This window comes from Perca flavescens, chromosome 16 (assembly GCF_004354835.1).
Source record: "Perca flavescens isolate YP-PL-M2 chromosome 16, PFLA_1.0, whole genome shotgun sequence".
NCBI lineage: Eukaryota > Metazoa > Chordata > Actinopteri > Perciformes > Percidae > Perca > Perca flavescens.
The window spans coordinates 24,410,876-24,424,708 of NC_041346.1; the positions used below are offsets into that span (position 1 = coordinate 24,410,876).

The following is a 13,833-nucleotide window of genomic DNA, read 5'->3' on the forward strand; positions in this document are numbered from 1 at the left end:
TAACAACAAACATTTAGATTTAACAATGGCACACATCAAATCAATATGCATAATACACTTTTCATAGCACCCCAAAACATCTTACTCTGTGTCCTTTTTCACCAGGAAGTCCAGCCAGACCATCAAACCCTCGGTCTCCCTGGAGAGCAAAGACACGTCAGGTTGCATACCACTTGTAGAGGATTGAAAAAACTGTTTTAAACAGGTATTATGAAATATGCTTATGAATTATGAATATGGCAGCAAAAGGTACCTTGGGTCCAGACTGTCCCGGCATGCCCCTGGCACCGTCAGCTCCAGAACGACCCTGTAAAAATGACGACAGTTACAAAACATGTCAGAAATCACTGTGACTGGGCGCCTGGGTAGCTCACCTGGTAGAGCAGGCGCCCATATATAGAAGTTTACTCCTCGACACAGCGGCCGCGGGTTCGACTGTGCATCTTTGCTGCAAACTCAGTGTGTGTCACGCTTACCCTTCTGCCAGGCTTTCCAGAGGGTCCTATAGATCCCATAGGTCCACGTGGTCCCTGAAAAAAAAAAAAACACTTCTATCAAACTCAGAATAATTTCTTTATTTGTCTTTATATTTCCATCTTGCAAATATCACACTAAAACAAGAAAAGTTGCATTCTACTCTGCTTCAAAAAGTTACAAAAAGAGTAAGTTTGAAGTCATGCAATGCTTCATTAGTGTGTAAACGTAAACAAATGAATTTTTTAGCTGTGGTTTGTTTTTGATTTAGTTGTTTCTGTTTGTCAGTAATAGATAATAGATAATTTTAAAAACTCATTTTCACATTCTTATTTCTCATACCTGAGGACCTGCCTCTCCAGACTCTCCCTTCAGTCCTGTCACACCAGGAGGACCCTGAGTAGAAAAACAAACAGAGATTCAACGGACACTAAACCAATACAAGTTTTCAACTCGGCTACAAATAGTTTTTTACAATAACTGTTGATAACATTTTTGACATTAACGTTTTTATTGATTTTGAGTGTGTGATCGTCGTGAGGTGCTTTGAAATACATACCAGAGGGCCGGACCTGCCAGTCAAACCCATTGGACCTGTAGGGCCGCGCATAGCCAGCTGAACACAGGAAGGAAAGGATTAGCAAAAAAACATAAAAATAATACAAATATAAAAAGGAAATATATAAAAGGAAATATATAAATGGATATAAGATTGAAAGCTAGTGCATTTAGCTGATATTATAACATGTATTTTCCATTTGCATGTGTGTGTGTGTGTGTGTGTGTGTGTGTGTGTGCTGTAAGTGGATTTGTGTCTGTTCATTTGTTCTCTGTGTGAAATTGTATATTAATTATGCATTCTTGTGCGCAACCACAGGGTAATAAAGTCTAACAATGAACTTTTGGTGATAAAGGAGTACCAATGATGTATGTGTATAAAGTGTATAGATACAAAGAGACACATGTAAAAAAAAAAAAATAATGAAAATATGGCTAAAAATAAGAAACAATACAAAAAAGACAAATTCTAAAAGAAGAAGCAAGTTAGGTGAATAAAGAAAAGAAAAAAAGCATTACTACATACAGTATAATATTGACTACTACAGTCTGCTGTGTATGTGTGAACTGTTACCCTAGCCTGCTGCATGATGGCCTGCATCTGGGCCTCCTGCGCTGATACAGCGGGTCCTTTCTGTCCAGAGTCACCTCCAGCACTCATTCTGAACTATGGAGGGAATCAAAGAATGGTGAGACTTTACTGCAATAAAGATGACACCAGCACACACAGGAGGCACTGGCACAAATCACAAAAGGAATAGCTGAGAAAAATGTGGCAGCGAAAAAAAAACAAAAAACATTTTAGTTGAATCTATTTACCAACAACATCTGCAACATTTCTTTAATATGGTGTCCCTATCTTGGAACTAGGCAACAGAAGTCCAACTAAGCATCACCCTCCAGCTGTCAAACCAGCACCATCAAGGTCTGCCTCTGCAGGCCACGAGCTTCCAAGTCTACCGGCATCTGGTGGCAATGAGCCGGCATTGCACCAGAGGTGAATAGCCAGGATTTGTGGTGCAACACAGGTTTGTTTGGGCCATGCATCTCGGTTGGGTTACAAAGCACAGTCCTCGGGAGGCTGACTGTCGGGTTAGTTTAGAGATGCACAGCAACACAACAGTGAAATACTGTGCAGGAACAAACAGTGTTACCAAGAAGCGAAAACAGTTGATTCAGAACATCAGGGCTGAGTCAGATCTACTGCAGCTCACCCACCATAAACCAAATGTCTCCAGAGCACAGACTTTTCACAAGTATTGCGCAAATCCTACAGTTTCCCAGAGTTTGATTAAATATTGGCCGTTCCCTTTGCTATATTGGTCACATTAAAATATATGCAGCTATTTAATTTTTCCCTCCTGCCAATCTGTGAGCCTTTTGGGTCTGTCTTTGATTCTTTCTCTCTTCAGCTTTTTTTCTCACTTTTTTCGTCATTCTCCAACATGCATTCCTATTTATCATTGAACTTTGAACAAAATGTTCTGCTACATCAAATTGTTGACTAGCGAGCCCAGAGCAAAAGAAAAACACTATAATGGGAACTACGTTATTGTTTTCACACAAGCCCTTACCAACTTATGGTAAGGCATACTGTCCACAGAAAACAAAGAGAAGATGCATCACTATTCATTGGACCCTTTGAGCAAAACCAAACCGTGTTAAAATTCACAATTTAACCCTGTTATGTTGATTCCGCAATTTTAACACTGAGCCAAAGAGTCCTCTGGTGAAAGAAGGGTGAAACAACAATGCATGTTTCCCATTAGCCTCGGAGCTCAAAGATCAGATTTCAAGCCAGTGGATACACCAGAACGACTTGAGTTCCTGTCCAGACGGAGCTTGCCTCATGGCTCACACAGACAGCTCTGTGGACCCCTGAAACCACAACTTCACATCTGCACAACTAATCAGATCCAACGGCAGCAGTATCAGACCTCTTCCGAGCACAAGGAAAAGAAAGAGGTACTTAAAAAGGTAGACAGCATAGGAAGTCGTTAGCACTGTGGCTGTGTAACTGTCGCAGTCGAGTCATTGGATGCAGCTGAAGCTACAGAGAGAGCCGACAGCGTTGCTTTGCTTCCTGTCTAAAGCTGGATGACTTCCTGGATGGACACACGATAGGACAACTGAAATGCTGGCTAAGGAATGTGGAACAAGTTAAAAGTATGTAGGTAGAGAAAGTCCTTTAATACGCAGATTTGAGTTTATGGAGTCAAAACAACTGAGAGTGAGCACTACAGATGATAGAGATGGGGGGGGGGGGGGCTATCTCATTTAATAAACGTACCACAAGGGGCTGCTGAAGCACATATTTACATTACAAAATATTTGTAAGCGTCAGGCCCATCAAAATCGGTTTCAAAGGAAATCCCCTTCATTCCACTACACTGTGTAAACCACATGTCAGAGTTATTGATAATAGAGAGAAAGATACGTCATACTTGGCTTTGAACAAGGACGTACAGCCACATGGAAAATGTTTTAGTGCTTTAGGTGTGGGTAAACATAAAAACACAGGGCTTTCTTTTTAACAGTTGTATTTTACTTACAGGCAGCATCAGGACAGTTCCAGGGGGTCCTGGCAGACCATCAGCACCAGGAAGACCAGAACGACCCGGAGGACCCTTAGGCGGAAAATAACACAAAAATGATTACGCACACACACACTGACAGAAATGTGGTTCGTTTTTTTGTATTTGTAGAGCTTTGAAAATCAGTGTGACATATGCAATTTATACCCACCCTCTCTCCAGAATCTCCAGGACTGCCTGGTGGGCCAGAAGCACCTGGGGGTCCGGGGAGACCCTATGATAAGCAAAAGATCTCATTTTACACACATCACACATGCACAATGCGTCACAAAGAAACAGTCACACTTGCTTCACTAAATGTTCTCGCCATTATCTTGCAAAGTGGTCACACATGGCAGAAAGGAATGCATGATACAATATGGGGCAGCTTGTTGAGTTGTAAATCCTTTATGAGGCGCTCTTTATTTGTCTATAGCTCAACGCTTGAATGGCTGGCCTCTGTGGGACTCCATCTGCAGTGCGTCGAGAGCAACTGTGTCTGAAAAAAAATCGTCCTAGATAAATAATTAAGTAGTTGAACATCTGGGCAAGTCCGTATCTCTTTGGGGGAACTGTTTTGGCCACTCCCTTTGCATTACAATTCAGGCATCCGGGGATTTTTTACAGAAAAGAACTAAAACTTGAATTTCCCTATCCATTGGACGTGGGATGCAGAATGGGTGACATAAACCGTTATCGGCTTTTATTTATACACAGAGATCACACAGAAAAATGACAAGAGGATGACGAGAAAAGAAAAAGAGAGGAAGTAAAGAAGGAGAGCAAGCTCGACTTACTGTTGGCCCTTCAGGCCCAGGCGGACCCTCCACTAACATTCCCTGAAACACACAAGCACAGAAATCACCACTTACCACAAGAGTCCCCACAACCATCTCAGGCCTCATTTATAAGTCTGTGTGCAATGATCTCACAGTGTACGGATGCAGCCGCGAGTGTTTTGTACTCATCAACACTAAAGGAAGTAGTAAGTGTACATTAATACATGTCCCAACACACCTGCCTATCAACCTTTCATCTCTAAGTCTTTGCTAACTTAATGTACATTCCTGAATGTCATTTCAGTTTTGCTTGCAATTAATCCATGGAAAAAAGGAGGATGAGTAACTACAGAGCCAGAAAGGCAAAGACGCCCTTAGGTGCTTTCCTACTTGGACAAAAGCAGAAAGTACTAATGAAATGGAAGTGATGATTAATTTCTTCACAATGCCAGATTTGATATTTGATCATGCATGTGATATAAAGCCAGTTTATACATTTGTCTATCCTTTGAAATACATTAAATGAAGTTATGGAAATGCTACCATACATATTCCTCCCTATCGCTAAAACCATCTCAGTTCGTGTGGACGACTTACAAGCATCTGACCCACAGATGCATTGTTGCAGCTCTGTGGCTGTTGTTTGTTTGCTCTTGTGGTACCATGCTGGCTTTCTGATTTGTTATGAGGACAGAAACCCACACGTTATCCAAACTTGTTTAAATGATGTGATGTTTCTCATCAATCCCCCAAAGCTGTACTCTTTGAGCATTTTCATCATACAATTACTGCAGTTGATCTTTGACACTCCCCAGGTTTTGCCTTTGTCTTGCCTGCCGTGTGTGTGTGTGTGTGTGTGTGTGTGTGTGTGTGTGTGTGTGTGTGTGTGTGTGTGTGTGTGTGTGTGTGTGTGTGTGTGTGAGATGGGAAAGGGGCTAGACCTTGGGGAAAAAAAAGTGTGTATGTGTTCATGTGTGTGTGTGTGTTTGATTTCCAGCTTTTTGAATGTTTACAAGAAAAAAAAGACACCCTGGGTGGTTGGTAATGAGTCCTCGAACATGCACACACACACACACACACACACACACACACACACACACACACACACACACACACACACACACACACACACACACACACAGACACACAGACACACACAAACACAAACATACAGTACACACACGGCCATTTAGGAAGTGGACTTTAACACACCCTCCTTTCTGCTCTCACATATAAACATGAAGACACTCAGTCACAGAAGGATGTATACTTAGTGGAGCTCATTGACATGTGTTTGCAGTGAAACAGCTGTAGCTGCTTTAGAGATATCATTTCCTTCTGTGTCTTATGTACCTTTGCAAACCAACATTTTTGGTAGAGAGGCAAGAAAAGTCTTTCTAACTCCCTTTTGTTCTTCTTGTATTCCTTCCCTCCCTGCACACTACCCACACTGTGTTAAGAGATTATTGATAATCCCTGCATGGCCACTGTCCAAATGTTTATGCTGTAGTCCTGATGACCAGCCAGGAGCCAGGCCTTGCCCACAGATGCTATGAGACAGGTCTGGTGCGCCATGAAGAGTGTGTTTGGCCTTGACTGGTGGATTGTGTTTAGATGCGGATCATACACATGTACTCGCAAATATTAACATCCCCGCACCCATGCGCGCACACGCAGCCTACATCTGTTGCTCAAGTATGTTGTTCAAATAGTGATACTCACAGGCTCAATAACAGCAGGCTCTCCCTTCTGTCCCTTCTCACCACGAGCTCCGTCCACCTGCACACCAAACACACGGAGATACAAACATCATCAGCAGAACCTCTCCTTCAACACCCTCATCGTGCTAACCGGCCTGATCTTCTAGATCAGGGGTGTCAAACTCAAGTTCCCTAAGGGCCACACTAGAAAATGAAAATCACATCAAGGGCCAGACAGAGTGTGTTGCTTTTATGTCACGGGAAAAGTCAAATATCTTTGACTGAATTATTGCATGTCTCATATAGTCTTCTCACTTACAGTTTGGTCGACAAAAATGTCGAAGGAAATGCCAAAAACGGTTGGAAAAAGCGTCACAAACACGTTGTGAAAAGTGACAAAAAGTAGGTGGGCCAAAATGTATTGTGAACCTAAATGTAGATAGGGGCCGGATCAAAATTAGCAAGGGGCCGGATTTGGCCTGCGGGCCTTGAGTTTGACACGTGTGTTCTAGATCATGTCTTTGCCAGTATGTCCTTCCAAATGTTTTTCACCTGTCCATAATACTCATCGGTCTCAGCAGGCAGCACTTTGCCCTCTTTGCCGTTATAATCCAGGTCTCCGTAGGTATCATAGACATCTAAATCGCCATAGTCGGGAAGGTTCTCCTCCTTGAAGCCGTCCTCCAGATCTGCGTAGTCGCCATCGCCTTCCAGGCCGCCGCCCGTTCCGGTGGCGATGGATCCCCCTGCTCCGGTGCCGGCGCTGGCCGACCCCCCTCCAGTGGCGGAAGATCCTCCCACAGAGACAGAGCCATCTCTGTCAGAACCGCCCCCGATGGTGATGGTAGAACTGCTGCTGCTGCTGCCTCCTCCACCTCCAATGTGGACTGTACTGCTGCTGCTGCTGCCTCCTCCACCCCCATCTCCAATGTGGACTGTACTGCTGCTGCCTCCTCCACCACTGACATGAACTGTACTGCTGCTGCTGCTGCTGCTGCTGCTGCCACCGCCACCAATGTCAACGGTGCTACTGCTGCTGCTGCTGCCACCGCCTCCACCAGTTGTGTAATGGCCGTCCACGTTATAGTCATATTCGTCGCCGTAGTCATCGTAGGAACTTCCTACCTATAAAATCGTAGATTTCGTTAATAGAGTGAAATTTGCAGCATTGCTTGTTTCAGTTGGAAGTAAGTGATAATGAAGAGCTCACTTCCTGTGTAAACAAATAACATACAAATGCAAGAACATTACTTTGCATTTTCTGACCTATTAAAATATACACATAGAGCACTAAGGCTGCATTTTAGGATTCTATTCATATTATATTCACATCAATCTGCAGATTATTATTTAAATTAAGTTTGGTCTATAAAATGTCATACTGTATAATCTCAAACTCCTAAAGCCCAAGGTGTTAACAAATAACATACAAATGCAAGAACATGACTTTGCATTTCTGACCTATTAAAACATACATGGAGCGTCCTAAGGCTGCAATTTAGGATTATTTTCACTATACATAACATCTACAGATTATTATTTAAAGTTTGTTTGCTCTATAACATGCCATAAAATGTCAAACTCCTAAAGCCTCAGCTGACATTTTGAAATGTCTTGTTTGATCATCAAAATAGTTGCAGATGTATTTTTTTTGTCATCCACTTGTCAATTCATCGACTAATCATTTCATCTCTACCACGTAAGATGTATTTTCCCAAAGCAGCGGTGATTGGGGTTTCTATGAAAAAAAAATGTATTCCTTCATGGTGGCATTTTTAAATACATCCACACTGGCTTTGCTTCCCCCATGTGGATTGGTGGATTATAACATGAGGAAGGGCCCAAAGAAGCCACTGCTCATGTATCCCGCACATAAGTGCAGGTAGGCCTTGCATAGAGTACGTAACAAAGTAAAGAATAGGATTTCAAATGTTCCAAACAGCTTAATACATTTATTAGACCTACAGGTCACACCCACAACAACTAAGTGAGGCTGTCAGGCAACGTACTGTCTTATTGCTGGAGATGGTTATAGAAGATCCTCCTCCGCCGGGGATGACCTGCCTTACGATTCCGCCACCTGTACCCAAATCAATCTTGCCCCCTGCTCCCAGATCCAGCTCTCCCCCGGTGCCGATGCTGGTGATGGTGAGCCGAGAGGTGTCGGCATCAGGCGATGCCGTGGCCTCGTCGTAGTAGGTCTCGTAGTTACCGTAGGTGTCGTAGCTGTCGTAAGGGCTGGTCTCCTCTCCGTTGGCGTCTCCTCCGCCAGCGGCAGTACCTGAGGAGCTGCTGGATGATCTGGAGGATATACCAGAGGAAGAAGTGCCAGAGGATGAGCCACTGGAGATGGAGGTCAACACTTTGCCGCCGGTGGCACCAGAACCGCCCCTCACAACCTCCTCAACTCGGGTCACCACGCTGTCTCCATCTGACCCCTGTAAGGCACAAAGGAAATGCTTACTTTGGTGCATTTAAAACAATATAATTGTATTTACATTAAGTGAGTAAGTAAAGTTTATTCATATAGTGCTTTTCACGGATACAAAATCAGCTTTTATAAGCTTTACCTAAAACATACAATATGATACATATTGAGACAAAGTACAATTAAAATCACAAGGTAATACATCAAAATAAAGGGCCTGTTTATAAAAGCTTTCAACGGATTTCTAAAAGAGTGCACAGAGACAGCAGGAGGCCGAGTGTTCCAGAGTCTCGTTGCTACCGACTCAAAAGAACGATCACCACAGGTCCTAAGCCGGGTGCGAGTCAAAAGATTGGACATAATGGACTTTAGGAAGCGTGCTGATAAATAAGGTTGCAGTAGTTTGCAGCCACATATGCAGGTGACTGTAGGCCTGTCACGATAACAAATTTTGTTGGACGATAAATTGTCCCAGAAATTATTGCGATAAACGATAACATTGTCGTTCTGAGACCATTTTTATCTAATATAATGATAACGGCATAATAATGCAGGTACACCTTTTCAAAGATCAATAAATGTTTATTTCTAAAGAATATTTAACACTGGAACTGTAATATATCCACAATAAATGAACAAAACAACCAAAAACAATATATAAAATGGACTCTCCGTCTCTGTTAACAAAAAATGCATGGAATTAAAACCAAACACAATCAGTAACAATATATAAAAAATTTCCGGCCGCGATAATTTCAATTTCGAGCTCATTTTTAGTTATCATGCGATTAAGTGATTAAGTGATTTATTGCATATTGCGACAGGCCTAGGCGACATGTGCAATGATCTCTATGTGAGAGTAAGAATATTAAACTGAATTCTATATTTGACAGGGAGCCGGTGGACAGACTGGAGAGACTAATACATGAAGTCCATTTGTGGCAAAACATATATTTGAGGACTACAGTACCTTGGCTTTGTTTGTGGTAGTCTCAGTATCAGATGTTGAATCCAAAGGCTTGCCATCCACATCCTCATAGTAGGGGTATTCATAATAGTAGCTGTCCTCCTCCGTGTTCTAAAGGAGAGAAACATGACACCAACACTGAGAGCGAATTTGACTGAGCGAGACAAAATAACTATCAGTTATTAAAAACGTGATTTCCAAACATGATCTACTGCTCTGCTGCTGCTGGGTCTGGCTGACTTATGCGCGACAGACTGGCCATCGATCAGAAGCACACAGGAATGCCTTCTACTCGCGGAAACCTCATGCCGCATCTCCCTGTTGCAACTTGTTACGAGTGAATGACAAATTGCTTTTCCAGTGCTTTCTTAATGAATCTGTCACACATCGTTAGAGAAAACACAGGTCAGGTTTTTGTCTACCTTGCAGGCATACTGACGGGCCCCAGGGCAGGGAAAAGGTCAAGAGAAAGGACTTCCTGTCCCTCTTTTAACCCTTCTCTGACACACCTTTAATCAGCATGCAGCGTTTTGGTATTCAGTGCAGAAAAGAACACAGTGCAGGGATGCAGGCTTAGGCAGGCACCACACCATTCCTGAACATTATTAACTATCTGCATAGCCTGATAACCCTGTTCTTCCCAGTCAGCACTTTCCTCTGGCAGAGTGCAGTTCTCTTGTATAAGCCAAGAGGCTCTTTTCAGCACAGGATCCAACCAAGATCTGATTTGAGTATTACAGACTTATTATGGATTAAGGGAAATGTACTTCCTTGAGTATGATCAGCTATGAGAACACTTGGTGGTTCTTTTGCTAGTTTCTACAATGTCCTGTATGCAAAACTCCACCAGAATTACCTTTAAGCTGCACAGTGAGCTCCAACGTACAAAGTAAAAAGGAACATATTTCGGGCTAATATGACATTTGACTTTAAGATGGCAGCGCATATGGACGCAGCGGCCCCTCTCTGTCCCGATAGCGTGGTGTTTTCCTTTTCAATATCTTTAGTATTTTCAAAAGGTTTTGTCTTTAGTTTTTTATACTGTTTGGTTTTGCCTTACATTTGCACTATTTAGAATGTATTACTGTATTGTACACATTACAGTCTTTTTTTTTAGATTATTTTTTTGGGCTTTTCCCTTTATTTTTGAAAGTGGATAGACCAGAAAGGGGAAGAGAGATGGGGACGAGACGCAGCAAAGGGCAGCAGGTTGGACTCGAACCCTGCGCCGCTGCAGGACTCGGCCAACATGGGGCGAACGCTCTTACTGGGTGAGCTAGAAGTCACCCCTACAGTCTTTTTTAATTGTATTACTTATCTTTTTTTTTATCTTATCTGTATATATTACTTATCTTTTATATTATACTAGGAGAGAAATGTATTTTTAATTGCTCTGTATGTCTGGCACATATTGCAGAATTGACAATAAAGTTGACTTGACTTGACAGTCGATTCATTTTTTTCAATTAATCCAAAAGTTGTTGCTCTATAAAATGTCAGGAAATGGTGAAAAATGGCGATCAGTATTTTCCAAAGCCCACTATTTTGTCCTCAAATGGCTTATTTTGTCCAGAACTCAAAGATATCCAGTTTACTGTCAAAGAGGAGGGAAGAAACTAGAAAATATTCACATTTATGAAGCTGGAATCAGAGAATTTTTACTCTTTATTTTAATTTATTTTTAATTTATTTTTTTATTCCTCAAACCGATTAATCGTTTATCAAAAATAGTTGGCGATTCATTTAATAGATGACAACTAATCAATTAATCTTTGCCGCTCTAAACATATTCAAATGATAAAAGGTCTGGCTACTCACATATTCATCTGTGTTGGGGTCCTGGTTCTGAGGCTGGTCGGGCACTGGCACTTCACAGTCGGGGCTGTAGTGCTCACAGTAGTCATAGGCAGCACGGTGGTCTGCTACAATCATTAGCTGCTGGATGTCTCCCTGGAAACCACAAGAAACAGGAAGTCATGAGATGCACTGGACATAGCTACAAGTCATCCATGTAAAAAAAAAACAAAAAAAAACCAAGCAAGCAAACAGCGACAGAGACGGTAGTCTCACACTCGGTGACCCTTGGGGGGAAATGAAAGCACATAAACAAATAAAGATGAGGGAGAACATCTGCGAGCAGCATTATCACACGCAGAACAGGCAGTCCTGAAACTAGGTCAAGCCAGGGGAATCTAAGGCTGACTAAACGATGAACAACTTTGTCCCGAGTTCAAGATTGTCGTTTTGCATCAGAGCTGAGCACCAGAGTGTGAGACAAAAAGCTTACAGCAAACAGAGTTACAAGAGAACAACTGAGACTTCATGTAGCTGGGGGGGGGGGGACAGACAAACACGGGCTCACATTAGGGCTGTGCAATTAATCTAAATTGTAATTGCGATTACAATTTCAGCTCCTAATGATCACAAAAACCGAATAATCAAACAACTGTTTTGCACGTTACGTTTTCCAAGTAAACTCTTATTTTGTGTTGTGTTCTGAATGAAAAAAAGAAGGTCAAATGGGGAAAGTATTAAGGGGAATTTCACGATTCAAGGTGTTTTCACTGTTGATTTGTTTAACTTTTCCCCAGTTTTTTTTGAAGTTCAATAATTGCAACATCTTTCAAAAAAGTCAATGAGTAATCGCGCTAATCGTGATTGCGATGTTTTCCATAATCGAGCAGCCCTAGCTCGCACGCACGCACACACGCACACACACACACACACACTAACACACAAGATGATAGATTTTGAAGAGCATACATTAGCCCTGCCCTAGATCTGAGGAAATGAGCGATTTTGCCTTTGAGCTGATTGTGTAAGATCAACTTAGCATGTGTGACTTTGAGAACATGAGCAGACCTTGAGTTCAAGTAGCAGACGTGAGATATTTAAAGAAAGAGAGATGGAGAATGAAACAGAGATTGATAGAAAAAGAGCAAGAAAGAACAAGAGGGAAAAGAGAAAAGGCTCAGAAGGATCCCCGGGCTACATAGGGAGTTGGGTGTGTGTGTTTGCCACATGTTTCTGAACAGAATGCATATGGCACCAAAAACTCTGTCCTGATCACACTTCCAAATGCAGTGAAGTCATTCCACATCAGGCAAATACAATGCCAACTAGCTGAAACAAATTTGGTTTTTTGGGGGGGGGGTATGAGAATCACGTTGTGACGCAACTATGGGAACAGACCGCCACAGAAGATGAAGTGTTTTTGATTATGTCCAATTGCTGAAAATCTGAAACCTCTCAACATGTCTTTCCAGCTGAAATTCTCCTCAGATAGCTGTCTTTTCTGACAAACATAAATGGATTGCATTTGTGGTCTAACCAGTGACAGTTCATTGAGGAGCACCAGTCCAACTTCTCGAACATTCCACACAGAACTCCCTCTCTCCTGGATCCTTTAGTAACTCTTGTAAAACACTCCACGAGATGATGTTTCCTGCTCCGGCCTTGGCTTGTGCTATCAGTGGGGCTAATGGTGGATGCAGGAAAACAAATAACAAAACTTTCCCCAAGACAAAAAAATTGGAGTAGCCATTACACTACTCTCCTAGCTATGAACTGGGAGCTCCCAGGAAACTTTCAAATGGCTACCTCCGTACCATTTGTCTAAAGTCGGGATCTGTAAGGAGCCTATACTTGGTATCAGTCTGACAGTCAGTCTTTCCCTTATCCTGGCAGGACTGTGTGTAACAGCTGCACAGAAAGGGGGTGATGGGAATTCAGAGTGTTTGAAATGAGGTCACATTCAATGAGGAATAAGCCCTCTGTTCAACAAAACAACCCTGCTGTCTGGAGCATCGCAACTGCTTTCCTATTCATAATATGCCATTTTTCTGCTTTCTTTTTTCTTTTCCTCCACACTCCTCTTTCTCCATCTCCCAGAGCAGCCAAATGAATGTCAGGGTAGATCCTGACCACAAGTGGTGTGATCCTAATTGTTAAAAGTTGAGATAATTAACCATACACCTAGGCATTAATGAGAACATCCTCACAGCATCATCATCTCCTGAGAGAGCATCATGGCAGAATGAGTTTAATGATGTGTGACAGGACTTTATCTCCTCTGCATTAAACTCGTAACTAATCAGGAGCAGTGACTCCAGTTGTAATGCCAGTGTCTACCTCAAGGACAATGGCCTTGCATGTCTTTATGGTGAGAGGAAACCCACGTGAACACAGGGAAAACATGCAAATTCCACACAGCAATGCCCAGCCATAACGGGGGATTTAACCCATTGCTCAGCAGTGCCTACTCGACCACTGAGCTACCATGTCGCCGCCGAAAGAGGTGTGTGCATGCCTAGTTATAAGGATCGTATTGAGGCTGCAAAAGCTGATGGCTGCT

The 13,833-nt window shown here is 42.4% G+C and overlaps 1 protein-coding gene across 2 annotated transcripts in view; it reads right to left on the reverse strand.

Annotated features, from left to right (window-relative positions):
* col5a1 (procollagen, type V, alpha 1) overlaps window positions 1-13,833 on the reverse strand; it is an 82,554-nt gene that overhangs the window by 33,448 nt on the left and 35,273 nt on the right. For both annotated transcript variants that reach the window (XM_028601455.1, XM_028601453.1), the window contains exons 5-18: window positions 11,298-11,429; window positions 9,483-9,590; window positions 8,094-8,522; window positions 6,637-7,209; window positions 6,107-6,163; window positions 4,403-4,444; window positions 3,778-3,840; window positions 3,585-3,659; window positions 1,607-1,699; window positions 1,034-1,090; window positions 817-870; window positions 477-530; window positions 254-307; window positions 86-139 (exon numbers count right to left, since the gene is read on the reverse strand). In XM_028601455.1, coding sequence (XP_028457256.1) covers window positions 86-139; window positions 254-307; window positions 477-530; window positions 817-870; window positions 1,034-1,090; window positions 1,607-1,699; window positions 3,585-3,659; window positions 3,778-3,840; window positions 4,403-4,444; window positions 6,107-6,163; window positions 6,637-7,209; window positions 8,094-8,522; window positions 9,483-9,590; window positions 11,298-11,429 — 1,845 coding nt within the window. The remainder of the gene's footprint in view (window positions 1-85; window positions 140-253; window positions 308-476; window positions 531-816; window positions 871-1,033; window positions 1,091-1,606; window positions 1,700-3,584; window positions 3,660-3,777; window positions 3,841-4,402; window positions 4,445-6,106; window positions 6,164-6,636; window positions 7,210-8,093; window positions 8,523-9,482; window positions 9,591-11,297; window positions 11,430-13,833) is intronic.